Here is an 18,769-nt window from a genome sequence, read left to right on the forward strand (position 1 = left end):
GGTTCTTATGTGCTCGAGGAACAAACTACTGACCTTGGAAGTCGTAAAAAAGGTGAGCAACACCTTTCTTGCTGACTCCACGGTTTGAACTTTTTAATGGGGGTGACGACGCATGCCTCCACTGCATGCTATCCCGCTTTATCTCTTGCTCGTAGTGATGCACCAACTCTCATCCCCTGTGACGATCCCCTCCAGGAAAGCTGGGTCTTCATGATACTGAAACAGATATTGGAGTGCTAGCCTCATACTCAGTTTCTTGTCCTGGTCGGTCAGATGCTTCGAAACCCACTACACGCACACTTTCCGATAACCCAACCTGTCGTAAACAATTGTCCACACTGTTCCAACGCTGGCATCCACCTTCACCTCCAACATTCGCAATGTGACACGCCGATCACTTCTCACTAGGTCGTCCACCTTGTCGATGAGATCGGCCGTGATGTCTGTGTTTGCCTGGCCTGGTCTCGGATCATCAACCAAATTCTCACGGCCTGCACGAAAACGGGCACTACTACTTTTTTTCACATACTTTTCTGACACACAGTCTTCTCCGTTTACGGTGACCATCCGGTGATGAATAGCGGCCGGTGTAACACCTTCCGCTATCAGAAATCGGATAACGCCGCACTGCTCCTCAGTCGTCGAATTTTGCAATGTGAACGCCATCCTGTCTTCACATGCACTGCCACTTCAATTGGACGGCGCTCTTTATAAGAGACTCTGCTCTCTCCTGCGCATGCGGCCACCCGCAAATGCTCCGATCTACACCCGACACTACAATCGCATCCCGAGATGTCTCGCTGCATTCGCCCATAGCGGCATAGGCAAATATGTTAACCGTTACGCTGTTACGACATTTCAAACCTTTTCATTTGAACACTCCTTGTATCATGCTGTGCAATAACATCACGATAATTTATAACATTATATAATATCATAAAACAAATTGTTTAATTTTATAAAGTACTTTGTTCTACATTGACTCAATTTTGGAGAAAATGTTATGCAATATTATCTTTCAAATTTCAAGATACTATGGGATTTATACATATTAAATGATATTTGCTAACTTGGATAAATATTTATATTTTATTCCACAAAAAAAAATATTAAACAGCATTTTATAAAAGAGTTTTTACAATTTTAAAATAAAGATTACTTTGATTCAGCAATCTTTATTTTCAGTAATTTTTTCCATATATTTTTATAATTCCGTGCTTGAAAATATAAGGATGAATTTTATAAACGTGACAGAAATTCTATGAAATCATTTACTTAAAAAAAATTGTCTAAATACATTTTGAATACCATAAAGTGATTAAGAAAATTTAAAGAAACTAAACCATAACTGCATGCATCAATTGAAATTCCAAACGATTTCTAAAATTTTCTAACTTTTTATCTATTTATTGTTGTCACAATTGATCGTTGAAATCCAGATATTTTAATATGACTAGATCCAAAATTTGTAATTGATGTCTACAATTTTAATAAACACCAGGAAAATTGGAAGCTTTTCACTCCAAATTGCCAACTTTAAAAACATTATTAAGTATTTTAATTTATTGAAATAGTAAGTAAAGATATCAAAACTGTGCCTAAATTAAATTCAAATCTATATACGATTTTACTTCAAATTAATTATATTTTTTGTAATTAATTTCAATTCAAATCAATGATATGTATTTAAAACAACTTTGGATTAAAACTTTTATAGACTTTTTTTATGACTTTTTAAAAGCATTTTTTACACAAAACCATTTTGTTTAATTTTATATTTATTTGTATTTTTTTCTTTCATATGATGTAAAATGTGTTTTTAAATGTATTCACAGTAAGTTTTGAAGAAAAAATATGCAATATGGATTCAAAACAGAGTTAATTTGAGATGTCAGTTATGAGAAAAGTAATGTAAATAAATATTTTGGCAATTATTAAAAAGATTATTGAAACAAAATCTATTAGAGGAAAGGAGAAATTAATTTTCTTTGTTTCTGCAAGAGAAATAATAAATTTTATTTTTAGAAAGAAAGAATTTGCGAAAGATCAAAACATAATGTATTTGTATTTTCTTAATCATTTTTAACTGAATAGAATAGATTCAATTATTTACAGAAAAATCTATTCATTAAAAACATTACTAAATGAATGTAAATATTACACTAATGTTGTTACTACATAATAGTAACAAAACATTACACTAATGTTGCTTTCTCAAATATGTTATTGATACAATACATATTTTCAGTCAACGATAGAATGAATTTTTTAAAGGTATTTTTAATTTTACGATCAATTTACAAAACGAAAAGTAGAAGATTCTATCCATACACTGTTTTGCACAAACTGAGACAAGGTCCAGCAAAAACTTATATATCCCTTTAAAATTACAACCCATGGTTTGCTGTTATAAATCAGAAAATAAATAGCGAATTTCATTTCAGAACTTCTTTATCTAAATTGGAAAAAAAAAAAAAAAACTTGAAAGTGTTTGCAACCATCTAATGCCAAATTCTGACAGGGTAACAAAATAGATGAAACGAGGCTGCAGGTTAAATATAGAATCGTGTAAAAAGTGACAGCTTGTAAGCCTTGCTGGAATTTAGAAAAATTCTATGAAGTAGTTATCAATAAAGCCTGCACATGCATTTGTTTTCTTAGTGAAAAAATAGTAAAAAAAAAAAAAACGGCAGAAAAAAAAATACCTAAGGACTTGTTTTCGAACCTTTCCATCAGAATATCCATATATTTCACTTACAACAACTGTTTGACTTAGTAAATTCAGTAAAAGCTTCCGTGCTGTATCAATAAATATTATCAAAGAGGTATTTTTAAAAAGGAAATAAGACATTTTGTACTTCGAAAAGAAAGCATTTTTTAAATTTTTGTCTCATAAAATAAAGAATATTTCACTGACTATGGACATACACAATATCCGCATATTTGGAATTCTGAAAGTTCATGAAAATGTTCTTATCCTTGAATTCGTATGAAATTTTATAGTACAACATTTACAAGCATTATCTCTCTGTTAATTATATTTTTTGTAAATTATTTATAATGAAAATGTCATAGATTTTTCATATTTCCGTGTTGCATGACTTTACGCATTTCTAATTTATTTTTATTTTAAGTATATTAAAAAGAAAATTTAACTGCACTTATACTCTTATTTAATGCATATTGATATGTAGTTAGGGGTTTGATACTATCTCACCTCAACACATTTCCAATTTGTTCTTAAAAATAAATATTTCATGAAGCAATCATCTGTGGAATTAATTGTGAAACTCAAAATTGATGAAGAATGAAAGATTAAAGTAAAAGCAGGGGAAGAAAGATTTAAGGATTATGAAGACATATTCATTCGATGTGTAGCTATTTCATATGGCTAAAATCATATCTCACATATTTTATTCCATTTCAGGACGAAAGCAAAACATTATTTCCATAAATGATAAATTTTACATTTGATATTATATTTAGCCGAGAGAAATTTTATTTACAATTAAATCTCTTTATTTACAACTGAATTTTCTTTGCCGAGAAGCATTTAACATCCTTCATGCTTATTTTTTTTAAATATTCCTAACATTTAATTAATTTTTAAATCCATCTATTTTTAAATCGGCCTGTTACAAAAGTTATACACGTAAATAATCTGACTATTATACACGTATTATACACGAATTATATTATTACGTGTATAATACACTATTATAATATTATACACGTAAATAATCTGACTATTTTCTTATCATACAATGTTCGATCATTAGGAATTTTAATAAGGAAATAATAAAATTTTAATAAATAAATTTAATTTTCTAATCATCCTGTAGATTAATGGTTAATATAGATTGTTCAATGCTCGATCAATAGTTTATTTTTAATAAATAAATTTAGTCTGAGCATCTCACAGATGCCAGAAAACCTCCAGTATTTTTATCTTTCTGGTAAAAGTAGGCCCATCGAATGAAATGCACGCATGTATGCGTGACTAGTAAGATTAGGCCGAATGGCGATCTTGAGGTGATAACTACGATTAATCGCAGAGGATGCGATCAAAGGAAATGCAAGGTTGGATTCAGCACCCAGACACAAAAAGGTTACGAAGAAGTTTAATGCTGTATCAATTACAATTTAAAAGAAATTTTTAGTATATGTTTAATGTGAATATTTTAATGAAAAATATTTAATAATTTTAAAGTAAACGTCTGCTAGTAGATGTAAAGTTTATTGGAAGAATGGAATAAATATCTTTCTAATTTGCCATCTATAAAGAATATTGTGAGATTTCATATACCCTAATTTGAAAGCTAATGAATAGAAATTGAATTAATAATCAAAGGCTAAATATCATTCCTAAACATAAATTAATAATATAATATTAAAATACATAATACAGTGATAAGATTTAATGCTGATTTTATGATTATGTGAACTGTGTGCAGTATCAAATAATAATAGCATTAATTTATTGCTAAATTAAAAATTAATAAATAATTGATTTTCCACTTGGTATAAAGGAACCACAAAATTTATTTTATCTTATTTGGTAAAAAATATTGTAGCATCGTTTTCTTTTGTCCCCAAACTTTCAGTCTAAAAGCTTATGTTAGGAATTCATATCAACAATCTACATATTACTGTAAAAATTAAACATAAGATTTACAAAATACATTTGGAGTAATATTAAATTTTCTTTATTAGATATGAATATAAAGAAGACATATTTATAGTATTTTTTTCAACTCTGAAACATGACTTCTTGGGTTAATCCCATTATTAGTGTTCTTGGAAAATAATGTTGCAATATTTGTAATCAAATTAAAGCAAAAAAAAAAAAAACTCTAATAACCTTTTGTTCAAAATAAATACTGTAGTCAATCTCATTATCATAAAGCACTGATTATCTAATTGGTGAATTTTAAATTCGTACTCTATGAAATAACGACAGCGGTGACACCCCCATTGGAATAATATAGGCTTGATAAATTTAGCATCCCCAATAAGCACACATCCAATAAAAGTTATTGTATTCTTTCGTAGAAAAAACAAACAAAAAATTTGTGCTTTATAAGCAATAAGTGCTTTACAATTTTCTTACTATATTTTCAGGATATTTTATGGCATTCAGAATGAAGAACATTTATTGCTTATGATATTTTATGGCATTCAGAATACTTAATGAATACGAATGATATTTCTCTGGGGATAAAAGGAATACAAATACGAATGATATTTTATGGCATTCAGAGTTAAGAACAATTACATGAATATATTTTACATTATCTGGCGTCATTATGAAAAATGACTGCTGTTTTATGGCAGAAGGTGTGAAACCCAAACTTTTTCTCTATTTAAGTTACCCATCCTTTACAAATGCTCTTTAATTTCCGACTAAGGCATTCAAAACTTAATTGAAATTTTTCCCATTCTCCTACATTTTTATTTAATATAATAAATAACATTAAATTCAGTCGTACAAAAATATCATTATTCACGATATTTTATGGCATTTAGAATAAAGAGTAATTGCATGAATATATCCGACACTATCTTGTACTATTAAGACAAATGACTATTTTATGGCAAAAGGTGTGGAACACAAGTGTTTTCTCTATTGACTTTATTCATATTTTCCAAATGTTCTTTAATTTTCGACTAAAGTATATAAAACTTATGTGAAAATTTTCCTATAATCCAACCAGGATATGTTTCCTTAATATAATAATGGATAGCATAAAAATATCACTATTTAAGGCACTAGTCTTCTTGAATGAACAGTCACAAAGACTGGTTACTCCACCTAATTATTAAAAAATTCTATAACCAAAAAGTACACCAATTACCAAACATTAAAGAACATCTAATGAGATCGGATGAATGGTTACCAACTACCATTAATGTTTTCTAACTACCATTCAAAATACAGCAATTCAAATATGCAATTACTCTAGTTTTTGGTTTAATATTTATAATATATTAATTAATAATAGAATAATAATAATATAGTATTTAAATAAATATTATATAGGTTTATTATTATAGGTTTAATATTTAAAATATATTTATAGTAAATATATTAAAATATATTTTCTATAAAAATTCAATTTATCTTAAATAAAAGAAAAGGTACCTAATTCTTCATTAGCAAAGACGTCCTAAACGAATCTGGCGTAAACAATATTTAATTAAATAAATGTTCATAAATCCAAAATACGATATTACTTTCCAGTTCCCTATCAAATAAAAGTTTGGAAAATAATTCAGAAATTTAACGTCAGTTCAATGTTTTGAAAAATTTATGAAATAGTTTTAATCTGTCTTACCTTGTTTAATAAGACATGTCAAATTATTTTAAATCAATATTCGGAAAGTTTGGTAAGAAACTAAATCAATATTTATGTTTTTACATTCTTCGCGAATCATTATGTAATTATAATCGATAGTTTTCGAATTTCAGGTATGCATAAGTTTTCAAATTTGCATATAAATGATGAATTATATATTATGTTTAAATAATATTTCCGATTTTCGAAGTGCTTTTGAAATAATATTTCGAAGGCAGGAGATAATTCGTCAGAACTTGTCAGCAACAATTGTTCAACATATCCTTTTACAGGTAATTTAAAATACTTGTTTGCAAACCCTTATTAAAATTAATCAGAAAATGAATTTCTAATACTGATATTAATACATATATTTAAAAAAAATTTGTAAAAGAATTTGCTGATATATTCTAAGTTTTCTAATTTCTTATTTTACATAAAGCAGTATTACTTAAATTCCTAATGTAAAAAAAATAAAAGTTACCGAAATATTTTTAGAGCAGAAAGGAAATCTTTAAATGTATAAAACATGTTTTGCAAAAGAAATTGTAAATAATTTCAGTAAAAAATTTTTTATAAGTGAAAAAATTGGAAATAATTTTAAAATTACTGAATGAAATCAACATTACCTTCCATACATTGATAAGCTATTAAGCATGCAAAAGTATAAAACTGCTTTTATAATAAATAAACCAACATAATTTCTAATCGAATGTTTAACATCAGACATGATTTCCTAATTAATATTTTACAGGAAAAATATTTATATATAAATAGTTTGCATTACAAATAGCAAAATCTATTAAAAATTTTAAAAAAAGAGCTACAAATTTTTACCACGTTGTTAAAGGCCCTTTAAAAAAATATCAGAAACTGTATTGGAAAAATATTGACTTCTCTAATGCTTTTAAAATTTTAAAACTTTAAGAGTGGAACAAAAATATCCATGTCAAACATTTTAAGTTACATTCTTTATAAAAAAAATACCCAGAAATAGAAAAAAAATGATATCACATCGAAAGTTTGAATTGAAATGTTCTGTAAATCCTCATATTGAATAAATTGTTGAAAACATAAACAGTAATTTAAAATTTTGAATTGAAGATGTACACACTTTAAATTTGTACTTCATTTGAAACTTCATTTGAAGTATCAATAATTTTAATATAATGGAAATTAACTGATAAAAAGGTGATTTTATTATGGATGTTAACTAAGGCTGTTTCTATAATATCGATAGTGAAAATAATATAAATGAACAACAATACGAATAAAATAATGGAATAATAGTATGGATAATTAAATGGAATAATCTAATGGATAATGTTAATACAATAGAATAATTTAATGGATAATAAAAATAATATAATGGTTAATGGAAATAATATAATGGAATAATATTTTGGATAATATAATGGATATATTTTTGAAAATATAATGGATATAGTATGGAGAATATAATAGAATATTATGGATAATATAATAATATAATGGAATATTATGGATAATACAGTAATATAATGGAATATTATGGATAATACAGTAATATAATATGAATATTATGGATAATACAGTAATATAATATGAATATTATGGATAATACAGTAATATAATGGAATATTATGGATAATACAGTAATATAATGGAATATTATGGATAATACAGTAATATAATGGAATATTATGGATAATACAGTAATATAATGAAATATTATGGATAATATAATAATATAATGGAATATTATGGATAATACAGTAATATAATAGAATATTATGGATAATATAATAATATAAGAGAATATTATGGATAATACAGTAATATAATAGAATATTATGGATAATATAATAATATAAGGGAATATTATGGATAATATAGTAATATAATGGAATATTATGGATAATACAGTAATATAATGGAATATTATGGATAATACAGTAATATAATGGAATATTATGGATAATATAGTAATATAATGGAATATTATGGATAATATAATAATATAATGAAATATTATGGACAGTATAATAATATAATGAAAATCAAGTGGTAAAGGGATGGTTATATTACGGATGTCAATTAAGACTGTTCCAATAATATATATGAGAAATCGTAATCGTGATATAAGATGTAGTGATATTCTACATACAAATGTATGAAGAAACTATGATTCCAAAATAAGGCTACTGAAATTTTATGAAAGAAAGTTCTTAATATGAATTGAAATTTCCCTTTCTTTTCCGAAGATAAGGTCAATAACCCCGGAGGCATTTGAAGAGACGTCTAGAGACTGAAATTCAACATATACATTTAATTTGGAGCGACAAACACATTGTTACTGCAGGCATTCAAAAAAACATTTAAATCCAAATAAGTAACTTTACTTATAATCTTGACTATTGTAATACCGACATAATAAGGATATCTAATGCTCAGATTCCAGTTATGTTTTCTGACACTCTAGAAATATGTGCATTTTGAAAATGTATTAATGAGAAATAATAATTGCATTTAACTTTTTTTAATTCTTTCATAATATTTTTCCGTAAACAGAGCGATAAAAAAGTGCTAATATCGGTATCCGAGTTTCCCTTAAATTCTTGTAATATATATTCTTAAAATGTTAAAAAAAGAAATCAATATATATTTCCTCGTACCCTTCCCCCCCAAATAAATTTATCTCATGGTGGAATGTGCAAATGCACTTGCTTTATATTTATCACCACATCGTATCATAACGACTATCAAAATCAACTTTCAAATATTTGTTGGTATGCATTCAGTAAAATAGTTAGATTATTGTATGAAATCTGCAACAATTCAGCAATGTTATGGTTAGAGTGAGAAGCACTGTTCTGGCCATCCTGATTATCCATTGAATATTTTTTTTTTTACTTCCGTTAAAGAACATAAAATGCAGAATGCTTCGGGAAAAACAGGAGCATATTTTTGAAAAAATCATAATTCCAAAAGTAATTGAAGAAATGCCACAATTTTCTTCGCATAATATTGGACAATTCTTCTTGGAACATTCATTCTAGTCCATGTGCTGTGATAAAGAAATCGAAAAAACTAAAAACTTTTCAAATATAATGTTGTATTTTTTTTTTTAATTTCTCCCTTCGGTTGGTCTCTCAGATATGAGGAGAAGAAATTTCTGGTATAGTGATTGGTTCTCGCCACCCCGACAAATACAGAAATGGTGGGAGTCGAATACCTCTTATCGATGACAGAGCGTTCTTCCTACTGGAAGGATTGTACAGTGACCGGTGAAGGCCCTTAGGACTCAAACACAGTTCCCGCCTCTGTTGCTGTCGTGGCGGTTTGTTCAATCAAAGAAATCCGTGTGCCTTAGTGGAGGGTCGGAGTAGACGGTTAAAGTTAAGGTTACAATGGTTCTTTTAAATATTCACCATCCGTGAATAGCTAAAAATAGTGATTCAAGATATTGATACAAACATAAATTTGTTTTCTAAATATGTCCAGGTCAAACTGCCCGATGCTAAATACATTATATTCATTAGAATCATGCTATTTATTCAAAATCATGCTATTATTTCAGTTCTGAACATCATAACTAAATAACCATTAATTAAATCCATTATTTATTAGATATGGCTCATGGAATTGTGTTTAGCGGTTTTTACTGAATTTGTCCAAATGCGTTTAGCTTCTAATTTATAAATCTATATTGTCAAGGATAAAAACATAAAAGAGAAGTTATATCACTGACTTTCCGACCCGCCCGAAGGCACACGAATAAAGAAAAATAAATGACTGGACCACCGCAACAGCAACATTGGCTGGAACTGTAGTTGAGTTCAAAGGACCATCACCGGGCACGGTACAACCCTCCCCGAAGGAAGTACGTCCCGTCATCGATGAGAAGAGTCAGATCCCTCGCCTATTTGAGTACCCTCCAGGGTGGAGAGATTCAACCACTATGCCGGAAGCATCTCATCCTCATTTCGAGGTGCTCCCCCGGGGGTTTCTAAAACCTCCGGGGGGCACCTCGGCACATAGAAACAAGGGAAGGGCAACGAATAATATTTATATTTTTGCATACAATGATAAATTTATGCAAGGAAAATGTAACTTTTTTTTGTGATGTAAAAATACATCAATATGCAAATTTGGTTCCAAATAAGTTCACTAAACCTAGAGGACCATCTGAAAATTCTGCCATCTGTGGATATACGAAAAGACAGCGTTAGTCATTGGCCTGTATTTTCAAATAGATTGAGGAGTAAAATTCCACTACATAAGGGCCATGTAGAAAATGTAATACACAGTGGTTATGTAGGAAATGCTATGTTCATTTATGTTTAAATCCTAAAAATAATTCTTTCATGAAGTTTCATGTCTATATTGTCTAGGATAAAAACATAAAAGGGAAGTCATATCACTGACTTTCCGATCCGCCCGAAGGCACACGAATAAAGAAAAATAAATGACTGGACCGCCGCAACAGCAACATTGGCTGGAACTGTGGTTGAGTCCAAAGGACCATCACCGGGCACGGTACAACCCTTCTCGGAGGAAGTACGTCCCGTCATCGATGGGAGGAGCCAGATCCTCTGCCTTTTTATGTACCCTACAGGGTGGCGAGATCCAACCACCATGCCGGAAGCATCTCATCTTATTTTCGAGGTGCCCCCCGGGAGTTAACATAAAAGGGAAAAATGATTTCCAATTTTCTTTGTCAAATCCGTCAATAATAATCCGCATAGATAGCATCATGGGTTTCAGTTATTCCATCTTCATCAATTGTGTGTAGCATTGTCGTTTTCAGAAGAAAATCAATTGTGAATTTTTTAATATCATCCTTTTTGAAATCAAATTTCAACAGAAATTTCAATATAAGAACAACAAAACAAATTGCATTTATCTAGATCATTTGGTTTTTTGGCATCTAGTTTTTCCTATATAAATCGATAAGCAGAGTATCCAGATTTGATGGATTTTTATACAAAATTTTGCATATATACGCAATTTCGTTACATATCAATTTTTCACCTCAAGCTTGTTAAGCTTTTCTATTATGATCTCCCTACGAGTACAGAGTTACAAACAGGCTACCAAATAAGTAAAGATATTTTTTGAACGCAATCAAGGAAATTTAAGATAGGAGATTCAGTGTAATATTAATGTATTTTTTTAATATTACAGTTTTTTACTTTAATAGAAATTTCGTATATCAAAAAATTTATTATGCGGTTCATACATTTTTACAGTAAGACATAATTTTTCCACCGAACAAAAAGATGATTTTTTTTCTTTCTACAATCAAACAAAAGTTGAAGATAGAAATTTCTTTTCATCAGAAGATTCTAATTATTATTATTATTATTTTTTATTTTTTTAAAAAAAATCTGTATTATTAATATTTGGATAATGCGACTTTGCTTTTAATAATTTAAGAAACTTATAATTAAATCTTAAATAATAAGAAAATTCTATAACTGAAATATCTTCGGAAAGCATATTTTTGTAGTTACCACTAATGCATTACAAGCGTTTATACATAATTTTCTTAAAAAGATCTATACTTTTGGTAGAAATTAATATAGTTTTTTATTATTTTCCGCAAAGCGAAAGGCTTATAAATCCAAGCTATGTTTAAAGTAATTATATTTTAAAATATATTTTTAACTAAGGAATAATTTTTAAATATATGAATAAAAAATGTTTTGAAATTATCATACACAATCTTTATTTAAATTTCATTATGTAATAAACTTTAAAATATGAAATAAGTTATGCATACTTTTTGATAATGTATAAAAAACTGCCAAAAATATTATTTTCGAATAAACTATTAGTTTATTCTTGCAATTTTATTTTTTCTTTTCGTTTTGTTTTAAACAAGAAATCCATTTAAATGCAATATGTTAGCACACATTTGGTTATTTATTATATAATACTCATTTAGATAATAGCTAGACAAATATTTTATTTTTCAATACATAACATCCAACAATAATTTTCTTTAATATATTTTAAATTCCTTATTTGTTATGAAATAATATATTAGATAAAAGTTGGATTTTATTCCGAGAATAATGCAATTTTTAACGAACAACCTTTGTTGTAGAGGATAAGCTTCCAAGCTATAAATATTTTATAAGAATGACTTAAGTCTTACTAAATAAAGAATAATTTTATAATGTAATTTTAGTTTCGTATTTTTCAGTAGCATTTTTTTTTATGATAAGCTCATTTATAAGTGCTTTGAATTCTATTTATAGGAATTTTAAAATGCTTTTAATGCATTTGTAATGAAAATGAAAATCATTTTTCAAACGTTTATATTTTATTGGAGGATTCTATTTGAAAAATGTGATTAAGTGCTGTTGCTGGAGTATTTAAAAGTTCTTAAGTCGAAAGTAAAATATAAAGCAAAGCAACATGAAAAACATTTTAAAAAATGTTTATCTGAAAATTTAAGTTTAATTTAGTTTAAGCTTCAAAAGGCATAATTAATAAGCTTGGGACGTCTATGAAGTATGAATATTTATCTTAATGGCAAGTTTTAACAGATAACGTCTCGCAATAAGGTCCTATTTTGAAACAAAGATCAAATATGCTTCATAATAGATGATTCGTAAAATTGAGGCCATAATAAAGCTTAATTATTTAACTAATTGGCTTGCCTTAGTTGACAATACTCCACGTAAATAGACCGTTTTTAAGAAAAGCCACGCTTCCTAAAGTATGGATTTTGAATGCTGGTCTTATGACCTGAACAAAACTGGAGTTGGCATATGCAAGAAAAAAGAAGCTGGATACTCAATGCCAAATTTAATGTACGCCAAGATCACTTCCTTTGCTGTTATTTTATGGAAGAGCTAAAATTGCTAAAGTAAGGACCTTGAATTCTAGTTAAACGCCGCGAACAAAACCTGAGCTAGTATCTTCATTCCAGACTTCCTACCATACCAAGAAAGAGAAACTGAATACTCATTGTCAGATTTAATGTGTACCAAGATCACATACATGGCTGCTATTTTATTGTAAAACTATAATTATTGAAATACGGAACTCGAACTCTAGTCAAACGCCGCGAATAAAACCTGAGATAGTGTCTGCATTCCAAACTTCTTTACCATACCAAGAAAAAGGAGCTGGATACTCAATGTCAAATTTAATATATACCAAGATCACATCATTTGCTGTTATTTTATGGAAAAGCTAAAATTGCTAAAGTACGGATCTTTAATTCTAGTCAAACGCCGCGAACAAAACCCGAGATAGTGTCTGCATTCCAAACTTCTTTACCATACCAAGAAAAAGGAGCTGGATACTCAATGTCAAATTTAATATATACCAAGATCACATCATTTGCTGTTATTTTATGGAAAAGCTAAAAGTGCTAAAGTACGGATCTTTAATTCTAGTCAAACGCCGCGAACAAAACCCGAGATAAGTTTGGAATGCAGACACTCTTTACCATACCAAGAAAAAGGAGCTGGATACTCAATGTCAAATTTAATATATACCAAGATCACATCATTTGCTGTTATTTTATGGAAAAGCTAAAATTGCTAAGTACGGATCTTTAATTCTAGTCAAACGCCGCGAACGAAACCCGAGATAATGTCTGCATTCCAAACTTCTTTACCATACCAAGAAAAAGGAGCTGGATACTCAATGTCAAATTTAATATATACCAAGATCACATCATTTGCTGTTATTTTATGGAAAGGCTAAAATTGCTAAAGTACGGATCTTTAATTCTAGTCAAACGCCGCGAACAAAACCCGAGATAATGTCTGCATTCCAAACTTGTTTACCATACCAAGAAAAAGGAGCTGGATACTCAATGTCAAATTTAATATATACCGAGATCACATCATTTGCTGTTATTTTATGGAAAAGCTAAAATTGCTAAAGTACGGATCTTTAATTCTAGTCAAACGCCGCGAACAAAACCCGAGATAGTGTCTGCATTCCAAACTTCTTTACCATACCAAGAAAAAGGAGCTGTATTCCCAGTGTCAAATTTAATATATACCAAGATGACATAAATTTATTATTTTATGAAGTCTCATTTCGAGCCCGTAATTACCTAGTTCTAAGCCAATATATTGTCAAGACATTTATAGAACCATATTCGGACAGAAATAATTTTTAATCATGATAAGATGCTGAAGACGACCCATGAAAAGTATTTTCCCTTTCTTAAATTCTACATCAATTTTGACCAGATTCAAAGTTTACATTCGCAAGATTCAAGTACATTCACAAGGGTTGATATATTAGCCCAATGGAATAGTATTTCTTTAAAGGTGAAAATACATAACAGTAATTTCATTAGTTTGAGTTATAGCGTTGGCAATCCAAAACCAGTCTTAAAAGTGTTGTAACATAAAGAGAATGGAAGTCTTAATTTCGGTTTTTCTCATTTAAATAAAAAAAAAATATCAAATTTTTTTATTCTAATTTAAATTAAAAAAAACTATCAAACTTTATTTTAGGGAGAATTTAAATTAAAAATGTAAAGCAGTTAAAAAAAAACCCTCTAAAACGAACCGTAAAACCTAGCTCAGAGGTTCCCAAACTTTTTTTTCTCGTGGACCACTTTCAAAGTTTTACTATTTTCGGTAGACCCCCTGCTGCTACATTTCTACTGTATTCCCAAAACACCTAAAAAATATCCCCCTAAATTGGGGGTGTTAAGAAGAAAAAAAAAGTAGCATATTTTCTTGCGTCCTATTTATTAAAATAATACTTGTGGTTATACAAAATTATAAACAATTATTATTGCAAACAATCAACAATTGACAAAAAATCAACAATGAAGTCTGAAATGTAAATCAACAATAGAAAATAGTCATATTTTTAATGAGACGGATGTACTTGATGAATTGACAGCAAATTATCAATATTTGGCTTCAGTTTTGTAAGAAGTAATCTCAAATCTCCCCGTTCTGTTATGTTAAATCTGTTCCTTTTTTTTTTGTTAACAGGTTGGTAATGGCACTAAAACTTCTTTCGACAAGATATGACGGGGGAAACGCTATCAAAAATTTTCTCGCAAATTCCCAGAGCCCAGGATATTTTTCGGGGATTTCTGCCTAGAACCAAAATGTTTGATAGCCTTTTTTAAAATTCACCTTCAGTTCCTCGTTGGTGCTGAGCTCCAGTAGCTCCTCTTGTAATACCACATTCGCCTCTTCCGTTTCATCAAATGGGGTTATGATCCATGGTGGTATTTCCATCCTCAGAATATCTTCAAATATATTTTTGAAAGTAACGTTTTGTTCTTGGCATTCGTATTTATACTAATGTAGATTGCAAGCACAGCGCAAGTCGCATTTCATCCCTTTGCAGGTCTAAACAAGCATCCCGGACGAGCGAGCGCACGGGCGGCACTTTGCAAGTCTCGACATGTGGTGTACACTTGTACTATTATCTATTGTTCTATTCTGTATTTGAACTGAGTCTCGAATATTTTTGGGTACCTACCTAGTGAATGATGCTACCTGCCTACGTTGATAGGTAACTCCAAGCCTAAATTTTTGTTCTTTATTATGAAAACCAGAAAATTTTTAGTGGACCCCCACTTACAACTTGTGAACCACTGTTTTCTTACATGGACCCCCGTGTGGTCTTCTATGAACCCCTGGGGGTCCACCTGGACCACTTTAGGAACCTATGACCTAGCTGAATTAGATTCAGAGTCAATTTTTTTAAAAACTAATTTGAAAATAATAATAATAATAATTTTTTTAAAATTTGAGCAAACTTTTTTATAATTCTGCTTAAGAACATTATATATATATATATATATATAAATGATATTTTAAACTCTAATTTGAATTTAATTAATTTCCAAGATTTTATCTTAATTTAGTCCATAATAAGACTTCATTCTAAAATATTCTCTTATTTCCTGATCTAATTCCACTGTCTCTAATTAATTAAGCTTTGTAAAATTGCTGAATAGGCTAAAAGCCTATCTTTCCCACACTCCGCGTGAAGGGCTAAAAAAATGTCCAATGAGCACATTCTTTTTTAAATGACCCCTGCGTTTACCTTACCTCGTCGACGCGTGTAGCAAAAATCCCTTTCGAAATCTTAATAATATATTAGCACTGTAAAGAAATATTTTCCCTATCAAGATCTCAGGTTATATAAGACCAGGGATAAAATGTTCAAGATCTTTTTCCCTCATTTTTTTACTTTATCGTATTGTGTTGTGCTCGCCGCTCTTGCTTGTACATAATGCCTGCTGCTCCAATATGAAATAAAGCAATGTCAAGAAATCGAAAGTCTCTTCACTGTCTTCGAAACTGCATTCTGCTTCACATAAAATTATGCTTACACACACATGTTATTATATATATTATATATATATATATATAAACAGTAAAAATATTAGATCATTATCTGCATTATATTTCAAGAAATTCAACTTTGGTGGAAAAATTATAGGGTTGTTGAAAAATGCTTATAATTACGTTTTATATCATTGTATATGAAAAAGTACAGAAAGAACTATTCTAATCATCGAACGTTCGAGCTACAGATTTTCGTAAATTTCTACGTTTTAGAATTTTTCGAGCTCAACAATACATTTTTTTTTAAAATTTCTCTCTCTCTCTGTTTGTGATAAAGATAATACGAAAACGTGTTTTAGCTAGATGAATGAAATCGTTATATGGGATTTTGAGCAAAATATGTTCAGAGAAAATCCGTCTGTCCGTCTGCAAGTTAACACGCTAACTGCAGCACGAATAGATAGAATTTGGTACATAGATTCGTTATCTTCAATGTAAATATTTATCAAAATTTGAGACAAATTCAACAATGGGTTGACTGTCTGTCGGTCTGTACTTTCAGAAACATGTAAACGCGATAACTCAAAAGCACAGTGACTTAAATGTAAAATTTGATATATGATTTTATTACTACAACTTTGTAACTCCTGGGGGGCACCTCGAAATGAGGGTGAGATGCTTCCGGTATAGTGGTTGGATCTCGCCACCCTGGTGGGTACATAAATTGGTGGGGGATCTGGCTTCTCCCATCGATGACGGGAAATACTTCCTCCGTGAAGGGTTGTACCCCAGTTCCTCAACCCCAGTTCCCACCAATGTTGCTATTGCGGCGGTCTGGTAATTAAGTATTATTTATCCTGTGCCTTCGGGCGGGTCAGAGAGTTAGTGATATGACTTACTATAGCTTTGTATCAAATTTTGATTTCATTCGGTTTGGAAAAACGCATCTAAAACACAATTTGAATTTTGGATACTATAAACCGAATCCCAAGATTAATTTTCAAATCGTTCATGATGGATCACACGATAGATTCCGTAAAAATGATAAATTCACGCCAAAGGTTAATATTTTGCAACTATTGTACGCCAGTGCTATGCAAAGAGTTTACTACCTTACCCATCGCTCACAAGGAGTGAGTTTAGTTTAGTTATATTAACTTCCCGTTGTAAAGCAACGCTAGGGCTGTTTTGGGACGGAACTCGTAATTCGAACCTCAGTCAGATGACGAGGACAACACCTGAGATGGCACCCCCCCCCTCTCCACACCACACCAGCGGGAGGTCCTGACGGATTTAACGTGAAACAGACCCCCTTACACGATGGTTCTTCGGTGGAATCGGGACTCGAACCTGAAACCCTACGGCTCATGAGCCAGGACCTAACCACCAGGCCATCGCGGCCCCTTTATGGAGTATTAGAAGGTTAATACTTTTATTAGAGAGTATGCCAGAAAGTTTTGGGGCGAAAACTCCCTCTGATTTATCAGTCAGAATTCAGGGAACGTAGAAAGTTTTTTTTAATGTTATTTTAAGATTTAAAATGGATTGGTCTATTTTTTAGAAAAAAGAACACAAATTTGAAATGGAAAAGAAATTCTTAATTTGTCGCTAACTAATTCTCAAAAATAATTGACTATAGGACTCGTGAGAGTAACGGGCTTTGGAAAATGAATTTACCCTTGATAATTGAACAAAAATGTAAACATGAAACGTTATTCTTCACAGCTTTTTTTAAATCAAATGTTATGATATCATTTGAAGTAGTAAAATAACAGCCTAATAATAGATTTTTTTTCCTGTCCTCGAAATCTGACTTAAAAATTACTCATAGGCAATTTCAAAGATTCTCCTTTTTTCCAACAAAGTCGAATTAAAAAATGCATATATTATTCTAAAACTTGAACTAGTTATTCCCTTTCATATATCATGTACTTAAGTGGAAGTGCAGAAATTTCGCTGAAATAAAAAGAAATAAAAGAAATTTTACAAAAAGCATATTTTAAAAAAAATTTCCTGGTCTTACAAGATTATTATTACGTTTTGCATCTCATTTTTTCGAAATGTTTAATACCTACAGATTTTAATTTCAATTTTTCGTCTTAGATTAATAACAATATCTGGAAGACCAAGCATCTCTAGCAATTTTTTTGTTTC

The 18,769-nt window shown here is 29.8% G+C and overlaps 1 protein-coding gene across 1 annotated transcript; it reads right to left on the bottom strand.

The window, feature by feature from the left end:
- Window positions 1–288: 288 nt before the first annotated feature.
- Window positions 289–666, bottom strand: LOC129975386 (protein GVQW3-like). The gene has a single exon (XM_056088449.1). It carries the CDS (start codon window positions 664–666, stop codon window positions 289–291), a length of 378 nt encoding a protein of 125 aa, XP_055944424.1.
- Window positions 667–18,769: the final 18,103 nt, after the last annotated feature.

The sequence above is a fragment of the Argiope bruennichi genome, chromosome 7, assembly GCF_947563725.1.
Source record: "Argiope bruennichi chromosome 7, qqArgBrue1.1, whole genome shotgun sequence".
Classification (NCBI taxonomy): domain Eukaryota; kingdom Metazoa; phylum Arthropoda; class Arachnida; order Araneae; family Araneidae; genus Argiope; species Argiope bruennichi.

What these genes read in the sequence shown, in the direction of transcription:
- LOC129975386 (XM_056088449.1), bottom strand. Translation starts at nt 666, where the DNA reads ATGGCGTTCACATTGCAAAATTCGACGACTGAGGAGCAGTGCGGCGTT.